Source organism: Aulostomus chinensis, chromosome 11 (genome assembly GCF_037954235.1).
Source record: "Aulostomus chinensis isolate RoL2024-O1b breed Wild chromosome 11, RoL_Achi_v1.0, whole genome shotgun sequence".
In the NCBI taxonomy this organism is placed as follows: Eukaryota; Metazoa; Chordata; class Actinopteri; order Syngnathiformes; family Aulostomidae; genus Aulostomus; species Aulostomus chinensis.
In genome coordinates, this window is record NC_141330.1 from 9,985,755 (window position 1) to 9,999,318 (window position 13,564).

At 42.0% G+C, this 13,564-nt stretch overlaps 1 protein-coding gene across 2 annotated transcripts; it reads left to right on the top strand.

Annotated features, from left to right (window-relative positions):
- The first annotated feature begins 108 nt into the window (after positions 1 to 108).
- On the top strand, positions 109 to 8,977 carry u2af2a (U2 small nuclear RNA auxiliary factor 2a). 2 transcript variants are annotated; one of them, XM_086218285.1, is made up of 12 exons: positions 109 to 716; positions 1,641 to 1,782; positions 3,336 to 3,371; positions 4,442 to 4,545; positions 4,706 to 4,857; positions 4,986 to 5,102; positions 5,190 to 5,346; positions 5,463 to 5,542; positions 5,866 to 5,988; positions 6,100 to 6,186; positions 6,738 to 6,986; positions 7,099 to 8,977. In XM_086218285.1, exons 1-12 carry the CDS (start codon positions 668 to 670, stop codon positions 7,231 to 7,233), a joined length of 1,431 nt encoding a protein of 476 aa, XP_086074411.1. In that variant the 5' UTR covers positions 109 to 667; the 3' UTR covers positions 7,234 to 8,977. The 2 variants fall into 2 exon arrangements, with proteins under 2 accessions (XP_086074411.1, XP_086074412.1); XM_086218286.1 differs by having other exon boundaries at positions 5,190 to 5,328.
- Positions 8,978 to 13,564: the final 4,587 nt, after the last annotated feature.

Below are 13,564 nucleotides of genomic sequence, written 5' to 3' on the forward strand. Positions count from 1 at the left end.
CCGTAGCCGCATATTATGTTACTGACAATAACTGTCGTGAAAGCTCATGGCTCTAAAACTCTTAAAACGGCACCTTTCGGCCATTGGAACTATTTTTTTCATTTGCCGGAAGCTTGTCATTCATCAACTTCCGGTGTCACGGAGTATCGGGGAGACGGAGTAAAAAAGCGGGCATACCGATATCTTTATTGTTTTCGCTAGCCTGAAGCCATCTGGAAGCATATATATTTGGTCTATAAGGTCAAACAACTGTGCCTTCTGGGCCAGTGACACGCTGGGATTTGTATTTGGTGTAGGAAAGGGTTTCATTCATTCGGCTGTCGTGCTAGCCAGCGAGCTACACCAGTGTCTGCAGCAGCAGGCCCATTCTTTTGGACTTTGCTACAACCTTAGCTAACGTTAGCAAGCTAACCCATGCGAACACGTTTTCTTCCTTATAACTCTGCTCTTACGGTGTAAACCAATACTACACTACTAACGTTTGGACTGGTGTATGTTTTTTGGTAATTCTATTATTACACGGACGGTTTCGTAAAGCTAATTTGTTCGACCCACATTAGCGAAGCAGTTGGTTTTAAGTGTTGTTCACTTTGTTGCTAGCCCAAGCTAGCCGTCGTCAACTGAGTAACGCAGTCGCGCAAAGCGTAGCAGCCCGCAGCTTGCAGAGATGTCGGACTTCGACGAATTCGAGAGGCAGCTGTCTGAAAACAAACAAGGTAAATTTACTAGTTGCTGGTCAAAATTTAAAACGAGCGATTCTGTCGTAGAGAATTGCCGCCATCATGTTGCCTCGCCATGGATATGTCTATTTACTGAGACGCTGGTAATCACAATCATTAGCCGCAGCCTTCAAATGCGATGTTCCTGTACCGTCTGACGCTTGACGGATAATAATGCACGAATCTTAACGATCGATGAAAAATACCGTTTGTCTTTCATTGTGTCTAATGAGAGGGAAATGTTAGCTTAGCTAGCTAAACAGTATAAAGTAAACTCGCATTGTTTCTGTGAACGGGGAGGGTGATAGTGCCCATGGTCAACGCCAGGTGTGATCGGGACATCTTGCGTTGATTGTTTGCCTATGCTGTTTCTCGTTAAGAGTACTAATCTACCATGTATATATTTTCTTATTCTTTCAGCCGTAAACGTCATCACGGGCGACATTAAGCCCTCTGAAATCTGTTTCGAGATTTGCATTCACAGAAGTGGTCATTTGATTCGCTGAATGTGAGCTGGTTAGATTAGATTTTTCATGGTCACGCTCAACCAAACGTTTGAATGATTTCTTTAGAGTCTTTAATTCAGCGTGATCTTTGCGTTGCAGAGTAACTTATTTAAAAAAGGCACAACCAAATATTGCTTCATGTTAAAAAATTGTTTAGAATTGTAGACCCTCACCAGTATTTGCATGTTGGTGGGCCACTGGTAAACGGTAAATATTGAACAGGTTCACATTTTTCAGTCTTGTGCACTGTCTTTCGTAGTCAGTCAAAGTATGATGTTTTATATTTTAACAAAGGGGAAATTTCAGGGAGAAGTATTTGCACAAATTTCAATGTTTGCATTTCTTCACCTGAACATTTAGAATGTTATCATATTGTATACCAGGCAATAACCTTATAATCACTCAATTCTTGCAGCTGAAAGGGACAAAGAGAACCGCCACCACCGCCGCTCCTCTTCCCGCAGCCGTAGCAGAGACAGGAAAAGGAGGAGTAGAGATAGGGATAGACGCAGCAGGGACCGCCGTGGCGACAGTAAGGATCGCAGACACAGACGCAGGTCAGTACCTCTGCACATCCACATTATCTGGACAAACAAGCTGGGAAAACTTCTGGGCCACATCAAGAGGCTAAATATATTAAGTTAATCACTAGAAATATTATTCAGATAGATTTGAAGTTTTTACTGCCAGTGTACAGATACGAATATTTATTGCATCCAAAAACATATGTGTTGCGAAGTAATTGTCAGTTGCAGCTTCTGTAATATTGCAAGCTTATGAAACTGCTGAAGATTCAAACATATTGACTTGGAGAACATTTTCTCTGGTTATAAGCCAATTTTACATGTCAGTTCAGTATGTATGTCAGGGCAAGAATGTCTCTCACAGATGCACACAAGCATACACACACTTCTTGCACTTGGTTATTTGTTACGAGTTTGCTCACATACATGCATTTTTGCTTTGTCAGCATTTCTTTTCTACATCCTCAACTCAGCCTTGGCATCTAACCAGTCGCCTACTGTATTGTAGGTGGCAGAATATTCCAGAACAAATCAATTTTATTCAGCAAATGACATTAAAAAAATTGACATTCAATCCTCTTCTTCCAGTCCCACACTTGTTGTCCACTCAACATGGGGGGGTGGGGGGGGTGGTACTTTTGTTTCCATAACAGGCATATGCTATTAGTTAAAATTGACAGGGCTTGGCAGCTGTCTGCAGAAGGTTGAATCACTTTATAGATTGCAGAGATTTATTTTGACTGTCAGTGTGAATTAAACCACTTGGAATACACTACACTTAGGCTTATAGAATATTATTATTATTAGAAATAAGAATGGATATTATGTCATGCATATTGATGTGGAATTTATTTTATAAACACCTTACATGTTTTTTTGCCTCAATACTGTTGAAGAAGCTTTTGAACATACAAAGCAACTGTAACCTTGCTCACATTCTGTCCTGATAATTTAAAATTTCAACATTCAGTATTACACAACATTCTGGGGTAGCACGGCACCAGACGCTAATGTGTGTCTCATGTTGAACCTGAGCTGTAGACTTAGACAGAACCTCTTTTACCCTTTATTTTTAGGGCAACATGGGTGAAGGTTCTTCCTAGAATTGTGGGCGTAATTTCATACACTGACATGTCCATCATTCGTCAAAGGCACGCTCTCTTTTTTTGACAAGATTGTTGGACGTGACATCTACCTGTCAATCTTGTTACTCTTTTTCACTAAGTGCATATTTTAAAAAATTTTTTTAAAAAAATTAAAAAAAATTGAGACATACTGATTGAATGCTTGACCAGATGTCAAGTATGACCCCTCCCACATACAGCTGTCATGTATTTTTGCAGTATCAGTTTTGCATTCAGTTCATCATTTGGGGCTTCTGAATTGAAATGCATATCAGCAGATAGAATCTCTGCTCAGTTAAGTAGAAAAGATACTGCCCTTTACGAAAAGAAAAGAAAAGCCAAGGCTCCTTATGTATGTGTGTTGTAAGGGTAATAGCCCTTTAGGTTTTGTGAAAGTGGAAATGTTGGTGCATATCATAACTGATTTGAGAGAAATGTGAAACCCTTCCAATGTCATTTCAGCTCACCAGCCAACTACCCGCAGGACAATGCTGGAAGGTAATACAGCAAACTAACACAAAGGTTATGCATTTCTGCCACCACTTCAGTTCAGTGTCCTGCTTCTGGTTCTCATATAAGACTGATTTGTTATGTAAATGTCTGGATGGGGTTCGCTATACTACTTGTCTTTTTTTTTCCAAGTTTTGATAAGAGATGCACCGATAGCATTTTTCTTAACAGACTTCAGACCTGCCAGTACAGCCTGCTTCTCCACATTATTGGTTTTTGTAACTTATTATTTAAATTAAGAAGATGCCACTGGTTCTACAACAATTGGGTAAAACTGATCTCTAAGTCCAGTGTCCCAGGTCACTGGATGGCTTGTTCCAATTAAGTCCAACTGAAAGTGAATTGCAGTATATCTTACTTTACCTAAGAACAAATAGAAAAATATAGTGTAACATACAGAGTCATTTGTTTACCTTATTTTTCAGTATAATAATTAAGACATAATTGGATTAATGATTACAAACCCATAACTAAAAATGAATTGCAGTGTTTGCAACATACTCTTATGCCACTGAAAGGAGAAACGGATACTGCACACTGGCTCTGCTCTCTCACTAGCTTTAACCACTGTAACTCTGCAGGCGTTCTCTCATTGGGCATGCTCAGTAGGGTAGCAGTGAGTGACTAAGAAGTTTGCTCTTCAAAACCCATTAAGGTGAAGAAACAAAACTTCTAAAGATTCCCATTTGCTAAGTGGCTTTTTCAATGACAGTGAAGAAAAGCCACTAAAGACGTGCTAGCCTGTGCGGCTGCTGCGTTACCGTCACTGTACTTGACAGTCACATACCGACTTCAAGCGTCGTGTCAGTTGTAAACGAAAACCACATGAAATCTGAATACTGAGACAGATTAGCCAGCCTACGTACCAATTCCAGTTGCCAGCTAATCGATCGGTGCGTCTCTAGATTTGATTGCTGCAAAAGTGCCGATCCCCTCACTTCGTTAGATTTTGATCATTTGGGCCCATTGTAGGATCTTGTTTAGTGCTGAGCCATAAATAGATTTCATTAAAGTGGTGGTGGTTCTTTTATTCAAGCTTTCCTCTCCTCATCCAACAGCCGTTCTCCACACCGTGAGAAGAAGAAGAAGGTGAAGAAGTACTGGGATGTCCCTCCACCTGGTTTTGAACACATTACTCCAATGCAGTACAAAGCCATGCAAGGTAATATCTCAACTGTCATAACTGGTTCCAAAGTTGTTGACTTCCATTCATTTAACCTCACCTAATAGCAACAGATCAAAGATGTGCTTATCTAGCTACTGTCTGGTTGTAGTAGAACAATCTTCATTTAATATTTCCTGTGGTTCGCTTTGCTCCCCAGCTGCGGGTCAGATCCCAGCCACAGCCCTCCTGCCAACCATGACTCCCGATGGCCTCGCGGTCACTCCCACCCCTGTACCCGTTGTGGGAAGCCAGATGACTCGGCAGGCCCGCCGACTCTATGTGGGAAACATCCCCTTTGGTATCACAGAGGTGAGGAAAACGGCAGCATTAAGCTTTTGAGTCAATAAATAAAAACATTTCAACAGTGTTTTTCCTGTATGGTTCATTTATATTTTAATTGGACTAACCAGGGTTTTTAATTTGCTGCTTCTGTGTAGGAGTCCATGATGGACTTCTTCAATGCTCAGATGCGTTTGGGTGGTCTTACTCAGGCCCCTGGAAATCCTGTTCTTGCAGTACAGATCAATCAGGATAAGAATTTTGCCTTCCTTGAGGTGAGATACCTTATTTAACATGTTAGTTTTTGTTATCCAAATGAATCAATGAGTCAGAAGTTAACTAACCAGTCATTTTCTGTTCAGTTTCGCTCTGTGGACGAAACAACACAGGCAATGGCATTTGATGGCATCATTTTTCAAGGCCAGAGTCTTAAGATTCGCCGTCCCCATGATTACCAGCCTCTGCCGGGCATGAGCGAGAACCCCAGTGTCTATGTGCCTGGTACACAGCCAATTAATGGTTTTTAACCCTAAGTACTGTTGGCATAATTCAGAAATAATTTGTGGTTTTCTACGGGAGCTTGCACTGTTTGCTTGCCTCAGTGTTGTCCTTGTGTGTCCTTGACCCTCCTTTAGGTGTGGTGTCCACAGTGGTACCTGACTCAGCTCACAAGCTCTTCATTGGTGGTTTGCCCAACTACCTAAATGATGACCAGGTCAGTGTTTGTACCTTCAACAGCTGGGACTCTGACCTGGGGCACAGCTAATGTATGTGACGCACAACTGGTTACTAGGCAGCATAGCCTGATTACTGTGTTTATGTATCACTGTTAGCTGCTCCAACACGTGTTAATGAATTTTGTTGCATTGAATTTTATTTCGTATTTGTGTTTGACAGCTCATTCTGAGTATAAGTTTAAAAGGAAATGCACATAATTTTACTGTAACCTTTTTGGAAAATTTAAAGAATACGGTTATCTTTTAACTTGTATTGGGAGGTTTTGGAAATCTCTCAAACTTAAAATGACTCTTGTGTCAGGTCAAGGAACTGTTGACATCATTCGGCCCCCTGAAGGCCTTCAACCTGGTGAAGGACAGCGCCACAGGCCTATCTAAAGGATACGCCTTTTGTGAATATGTTGATGTCAACCTTAATGACCAGGTAAGGTTACAGGATATTTACAATTAACTTATTGATAATTGAACACATTCAAAATTGTCAGTTCAAAATGCTGCAGTTGATAATATGGTTTAAACCTTGATATGGTGGCAGGCTATTGCTGGGCTGAACGGCATGCAGCTGGGAGATAAGAAGCTCCTGGTGCAGAGAGCCAGTGTGGGATCCAAGAACGCCACTCTGGTAAGTGTCCAGGAGCTGGACAGATGACAGGAGGGCAGTGGGTGGCTGGGTGCTCATTTAGAGTCTGTAAAGAGGAATAAACAACGTGCACATGACTTCTCCAGCATTTTCATCTGCTACAGTTGTCTCTCTCTCTCTCCTCTCTCTCTCTCTCTCTCTCTCTCTTTCTCTCTCTCTCTCTCTCACACACACACACACACACACCCCCAGCTTCCCTGCCTCCCTCCAAGGCCAACTTTAGAAAGATGGATCAAAAACACAAAAGATTTTTTTTATGCCAAACTATGTTGTTAATGTGACTGCACTTGAGTGTTTTTATTTATTTATATATATATATATATATTTTTTTTTTTTTATTTATTTTTTTTTTTTACCTCCTGTCACCTCTTGTGTTTCCTGATGAAATATGGTTTAAAGAGCAGACAAAATTGCTGAACTGTAAAAAGTCACAGCATTAATGACATTGTGCCGGAGATGCATAATTACTGCAGGAAGATTTCACCGAAAATCTGCCTTCCTCATTGTACTTACCCTTGTGTTTGACCTTCCAGACAAGTATAAACCAGACCCCCGTGACGCTGCAGGTGCCAGGTCTGAACAGCTCAGTGACTCAGATGGGTGGTCTGCCCACCGAGGTGCTCTGCCTGATGAACATGGTGGCCCCAGAGGAGCTGCTGGATGATGAAGAATACGAGGAGATCGTGGAGGATGTCAGGGACGAGTGCAGCAAGTACGGCCAAGTCAAGAGCATTGAGATCCCTCGACCCGTGGATGGGCTGGAGGTGCCTGGGACTGGAAAGGTAGGAACTACATACTCTGGTGTCAGCTTTGGCCTTATTAGATATCTAAGAATATGATTGGATGATGTGCACTGGATCTAAATGGTTTTTTTTCTGTCTCTTCGTTCCGCAGATCTTTGTGGAGTTCATGTCCGTTTTTGACTCCCAGAAAGCCATGCAGGGGCTCACAGGACGGAAGTTTGCCAACAGGGTGGTGGTGACCAAATACTGCGATCCAGACGCTTATCACCGCCGGGACTTCTGGTAGAGGAGGCAAGACGAAAAGAGGGGATTGGGTGGGGGGGCGGGGGGTGGGGGGTGGGGGCGGTTGATTTCTCATGTCCAAATCAGCCCACTGAGTGATTTAGTAGAGCAGAACTTAGAGATCTGAGAGTATTACTCATGTGGCCAATGGCTTTGGTGGTAATTACTGTACCCTTTGAGATCTCTGAAATGTCTAGCAGTTAAAATACAGATTTGGACTGGGAGGAGTGGGAGGGGTTTATATTCGGTCCATAACAAAGGAGGCTAGGTCCAGGTTGTGAGGATGTAGCTGGGTGGGAGGGGGCGTCAGATTTTTTGAGAAAATGTGTGTAATAATGGGTCCAGGTTGGGGGTCAACAATTTTTATACTTTGTGAGACGGGGATATCATTTTGGGTGGGAGGGGGGTGCCACACTTAAAGGTTTGTATTTAAATGGAAGTAGCCTGTTTTAAGTACATATAGGAAGGAATTTGGATTGGTCACTAACTGGGCTGTTGTGATAGAAGAGGTGGAGGAAGAGGAGGAGGAGGGGAAAAACAGGAGTGTTTATTTGTAAACGGAGATGTGGGGAGATGAAGAGGAGGATGAGGGCATTTTTGTTTGACCACCTATTCTAGTTATACAGTAGCTGTAACTTCAGTTCTGCCATCATCATTAGAAAGACAAAGAGGAGACTCCTCAGTTTTTATATTTCCCCCCTTTGTTTGGAATAATTTTCACGTCTTCATTTTTGTCAGACTACTGCCCCCCCCCCCCCCCCCCTTCAGGACGATTGTTAGAATCTGTTGTCTAATTGGACTCTATTTGAATGTCAACTGTTACTGTTCCAATACTGTGTGTAGCTTCACTGGCTTGAGCTGTAATATCACCTTGTATTCAGCCTGTAGAATAACATGAACTGCAAAAAGAAAATTTTCAAATATTCCAGCTTGACTTTGCATTTTTTTTTCTACATCCATCGTTGGTGCACAGTTTTTCAGAAGTGAGATTGTTTCGTTGCAGCAGCTCAGTCCTGAATCATTGGAATACTGGGAGAGGTAAACTTGTCTTTGTTGAAGGTTTAGCTCTTCCTTACCAAAAGGCCTTAATATTATTACCTTTCAATTTAATTACTAAAGCAATTTGGCTTCCCCCTCTATTAATGAACAATGTCTGTATGTTCATAGGTGTCACTCTCGTGCTTTTGCCTTGCAGTTGATTTTTCCTTGTTTCCCTTCAGATTTGAGATGTAAGATGTGTTGGACTCGGTTGTTTTTGTGTGTGCAACGTCTCACCTCTTTGACAAGACCAAATAAACACGTGACTAATACCCGACTCATGTTGTACTACGATGGGCAGGCGAAACTAAAACCAGATTTTCCCTCCGCGTAGTTGACTTAAATTGTAAAGAAAATATAACTACATCAGTGACTCGTCTACACATTACATAATATTATTGTCATAATTGAATTTTAATAACTAATCATTTCAGCTCAGACTTCTTGTTGGGACATTAGAAAGTGTGTGTGTATGTACTTGTGCTTTTCTCTCATCTCCCTCACATTCTGCCCTTGACTCTGAGGACCACATGTTCACATTGTTGGCTTTGAGACTGATTACATTAAAACTTCGGCTTGTTTGAGACAGAACTGAAGGGAGGTTGTCAGTGAATATTGAAATGTTACTCCTCACTTTCTGAAATCTTTTTGAGTGTCAATTTCTTTTATTTCTCTGAACAAAAGAACATTAAATGAAACCTAAAACCACATATAGTCTCTAAAATCAGAAATGGTCTTTCATTTGTCTAATTTGTTTTCAGGTGTTGATTAAAAGTTTACATGAGGTCCTTTTTTTTTATAAATTATTCATTCTTTGTCTCTGACGCGCCTCCGCCCACCTGCAGCATGGCGACCACTGAGATGTGACATTGAGTTAATTATGGAGATGGAGTTCATTCAGATGACGGCATCATTTTTTCATGAAGATGTGTAGTTAGTGATAATGTCCAAGCGATGGAGCTATTTCACAGTTACAGAAATTACTCATCACTAGTTTATATAATATGTACATATTTCCATTTATTATGCAAGAACCTTTGCACAGTTCATCATAATTCCCGTTTTAACTATCAAAAATGTTACAAATTTTTTTGGAAATGAAAACCCAGTCAAAGCCTTTATTCCTGGAAGCTGTAACAAAACTTACAGGTCATTATTTAATTGAAAATAATATCAGTATACATATAATATCCTCATATCTATATATCTATATCTATATATATATCTATATATATATATATCTATATATATATACATATATATCTCAAACTCACATTTACTCCTTTAAGCAGGAATGTTCCTGTAACTATAAACTGCTGGAGCAATATCCTTGCTGCCAGAGAGCCATTAGTATTTGCTGGCTGTTCCCTTTTTATTTCAATCAGCTGATCCAAAGCCACTATCCTGGTCAAGTGATAAAGGCCGAGCCCACCTGGGACCTTCCCAACAGGGACTCCTATAAAGCAACAAATGAAATGATGTCCTGTGTCAGCTCTATACTGCCCACTTCCATCTGCATCGCTGCGCTGTAAAAACCTCCAGCAGCATAGCCACTGTAGCAACACTCCCTTGAGGGCACAGATTAAAAAAAAAAACAGCTGAAACTTGGAATGCTGACCCCACTCCCAACACATACACACACACACACACACACACACACACACACACCTCTGTCTTACAGCCCCCTCTCAACGGGAGACCTATTAAATGTTATTAGCTGCCCTCCCAGTCTCCATGCTACAAAGATCATAGATGCATTACTGCCCTCTAGTGATGAATGTTCTTCGTCTGTCTTAGCAGCCTTCTGTTCCCCCATTGATCTCCATTCAGGAACAAGAGCGCTGCAGCAGAGGGACGGATACAGGGGCCAGTTTTGCATTCAACTTCTGTGAATTAAACCTGCATCAGATTTTGTTGGCATGGTCAACTGTTAATATTTCCCGCACACATTTTGACAAATACTGCCACTGACATTTTGCCTCATCATACTTATAAATACAGGTTTCTCTAGAATAGAAATATTAGCAGTATTTAGGCTGGTGACTCTAGAATACTGTTTGTTAAATGGCATGCATGTTCCTCTAGTTAGCCTTTGGATGATAGGTTTCATTGAAACTTTTGAGTGGAGTGTTTTATGATGTTTAGCTTACTTCTGGTGCTCTTATACTGAGAGATTAAAGGACAAAAATGACTAAAAGTGTCTTACCTGTGTGTGAAGGTCCTTCTCTCTCTCTCCCCCCTCCTTTTCATTATTAAAAGGGTAGATAATTCCCTAAAACAGCCAGGCATTGAGGACCTGAAACAGAATTCTGATACAGCTTAGTGCAATATTCAAATCAGTGCAGTGTTTTCAAAAAACAAAACAAGGTCCATTGTCAATGAGGTATCCCAGCATGCAGATGGGTCGGTCAATAATAATCGCTGTTAGAGATTTTGTCCAAATAGTTCAGCTCTTAAGTGTAAAAGCAAATAGTGTGGCGTATTTATAGAATTGAACGAGAATGTTGTATCCACTGAAGGTTAACCACCGTCACCGTGGGACACTGAGAATGTGCCAGAGCAACAGCTTCATGATGTCTTTAGGTCAGTGATGGAGGTCTGTAGCACGGAGCTGAGACACCCGTCACCTACATGCCTCCAGAAAGCATCACCAGACTTTAATCAAGGAATTATTCTGTCAACTTCACGACTTGAAAGTACGACATGGATGCAACTGCGCACAAATGTGCGCATGAGTGCGTACGAGCATGTGAACTCGAGCGCGAATCAGTCCTGCTGACAGCGCCACAAGACGGATGTGGAGAAGAGGCTGGTCACATCAGCATACTGTACATTATTGATCGCCTCAGACCGACTGTGGACATTTTCTATCAGTCTCCTTTGATGGAGGAGCAGAGATGGACAGCTGTTTAAAGAATGTGGACACGTGGGAGTTCAAACAGATGGCCGTCCTCGTCTAGATTCATTAATACATGAGAACGTGCGGCTAACAGCTACCAACCTTTAAAAAGAGTTAAAGACTGACGGATTTTTTTTATTTTCCTGTTACCGCCTAAAGCCTGTTTGGTCCTTCACAGATTCTCTCCACTTCTGTCTTCTGACCCACAGCTCCCTCATTACAGTCCCTGTCCTCCCCTCTGCCCCCCCCCCTTCCTCACTCCCCCCCCTGCCCTCACTGTGCCACGTATGTAACCTAAACTGCAGCAGCAGAGGTGGGCTTGGAGAAAAGCTTTCCACAAGACTAAGATCAGAATTTTCTCCAGACCTTATTTCAGGGAGGGAGGGAAGAAGTAGGGCTGCACATTCTGTTTGCTGTCCTAACACCTTCATTCGCAGCTGGCGACACATCTGCATCTTCTATGCCGTAGTTTGGAGTGTTTCCTTATGGATTCATGTATGTGTGCTGGCCACTTTCACTCTGTGTCTTAGCTGTAAAACACTTTCCTGACCCTTGTCAGATCAACACAGGCTCCTCCTTCACCCTTATTTAATGTCATTAACAGGTGGCTTTCTAAAATAGACACGTGCACACACACACACACACACACACACACACACACACACACACACCAAGGTTGTCACAGATAGGCATGTTTTTAATGCATCATGTGTGCAGACCACCCTGCAGCACCTTCCGTCACTCATCTAAGATTTCCAACATGTGCAGAGAATCAATAGGGTGATTTTGAGAATGAAAAATGAGGCACAGTCTGACAGGCTAACACCTATGCGTGCGCAACACATACACAGACACACACGCACACACATTTAATCATGAGGAGTAAACCAACCAGACTGTAGCCCCCTCCCATGTTTCCCCTCACTTTCCATAACCCTTATGTACTTCCCTCCCGCCCCTTTTCCCTCTCTCTCACTACTCGTCAGCCCTCTCTGTTAGGTTTCAAGCGTCTCTTCCTCCTCAACTGAGCAACACACACCATAAACAGGTCAGATTCATTCTTCTAATAAGTACATTAGTTAGCTGTCGTCACAGGTGGCTGCTGAAACATTTTCACAACTGCATATGTTTGCCACACAACAAAATGATCCCCATGAATATCCAAAGCTCAGCTCAGCTGCTCAGGAGCACAGAGCACCGTCGTTCTTCTTGGTGCATTATCAAACCTCATACTGTGCATGTTTACATGCTTTTAGACAGTGTGTGATTTTCCTTCTTGAGTAAACATCTGTCTGTGTGTTATCCCTGCTGTAGAGCAGCCAGGCGTGCTCGTACCACTGCAATCATCCAGTGATTAATATGGATGTAATGTGATCAAGGTTTGTCATTCTGGGACTACTAATATGGCTGTCAGCAGTTGCAGGCTTGATATTCTTCACTACACTTAATTGTGGTTCGGATTTAAATGCTCGGAAGCGGTTCCAAAGCTCTGGCTCCTCTGACGGGATTTCTGGGGGTTATATGTTTGCTCTAATCAGTGCTGAGCAATTTATTGGTAGAATTTTATCAGTCGAATGATATCCTCAGAATTTATTATTGTCCTCGAAAGATTTGTCTTACACACAAAGATCAACTGTGAGTTACATTTAATGTGAATTTCCCATGCGGTCTGTGTATTATTACGTTGTATATCTACTGTATATCAGAGAAGAGGCATATAGTTTGGAAGTCACCATTGCTATGAAGAGACTAAAAATAAAGTCAAATTCTGGAGTGTTTCAAGGTATTTTTGGGGTTGGAATCATTGATATTGTTCCAATATTGAGTACGACAGTTATGACTGGCATCCCTGAATATTGTGTACATCAAAATGCGTCTGCTAAAAGTGTTTGTTTTTACCACTGACACAGATGATCAGCTGCTGGCAACATAATCATTCATTTAAGGTGTCGCATGGCGCCGTCTCGACATGTTTCCAGGAGAAGTCACCTGAAACTCTTCAGAGCGGCGTATTTCATTGCCAGCGACACATGCAGAAGAGCAGCTACAAATAATCTACCTATGAATAATCTTTCTCCAAGGTGTATGGACGAATGTTTCATCGTAGATAAGGTATTGCGGTTTGATGGCTGTCCTCACTGAGAGACAAGTGTAGAACAGGTGGAGGCGTTTGAAGGAGGTGGGCTTGTGGAGGCCAGGCAGCTCAGCAAAGTGTGTGTGTGTTGCTGTGTGTGCTGAGATCTGCTGTCCTGAGAGGATGAGCCCCCGTGTTGTATTTGGGCTCTACATGAGTCCAGCAGTGTTGAGACACGACTCAACGCTGCGTCACCGTGTCAGTGGATTTCAACCCTCTGATCAACATCGCTGTGCTTGAGACATTCTTTCATGTTCCCAAAAT

Bases quoted from the DNA above. Each gene is read 5' to 3' on its own strand.
- u2af2a (XM_086218285.1), top strand. From the start codon at position 668: ATGTCGGACTTCGACGAATTCGAGAGGCAGCTGTCTGAAAACAAACAA. The intron at 3,372-4,441 runs GTAATACAGCAA...CTCATCCAACAG, and splicing joins CCGCAGGACAATGCTGGAAG to CCGTTCTCCACACCGTGAGA. The intron at 6,187-6,737 runs GTAAGTGTCCAG...TTGACCTTCCAG, and splicing joins GATCCAAGAACGCCACTCTG to ACAAGTATAAACCAGACCCC.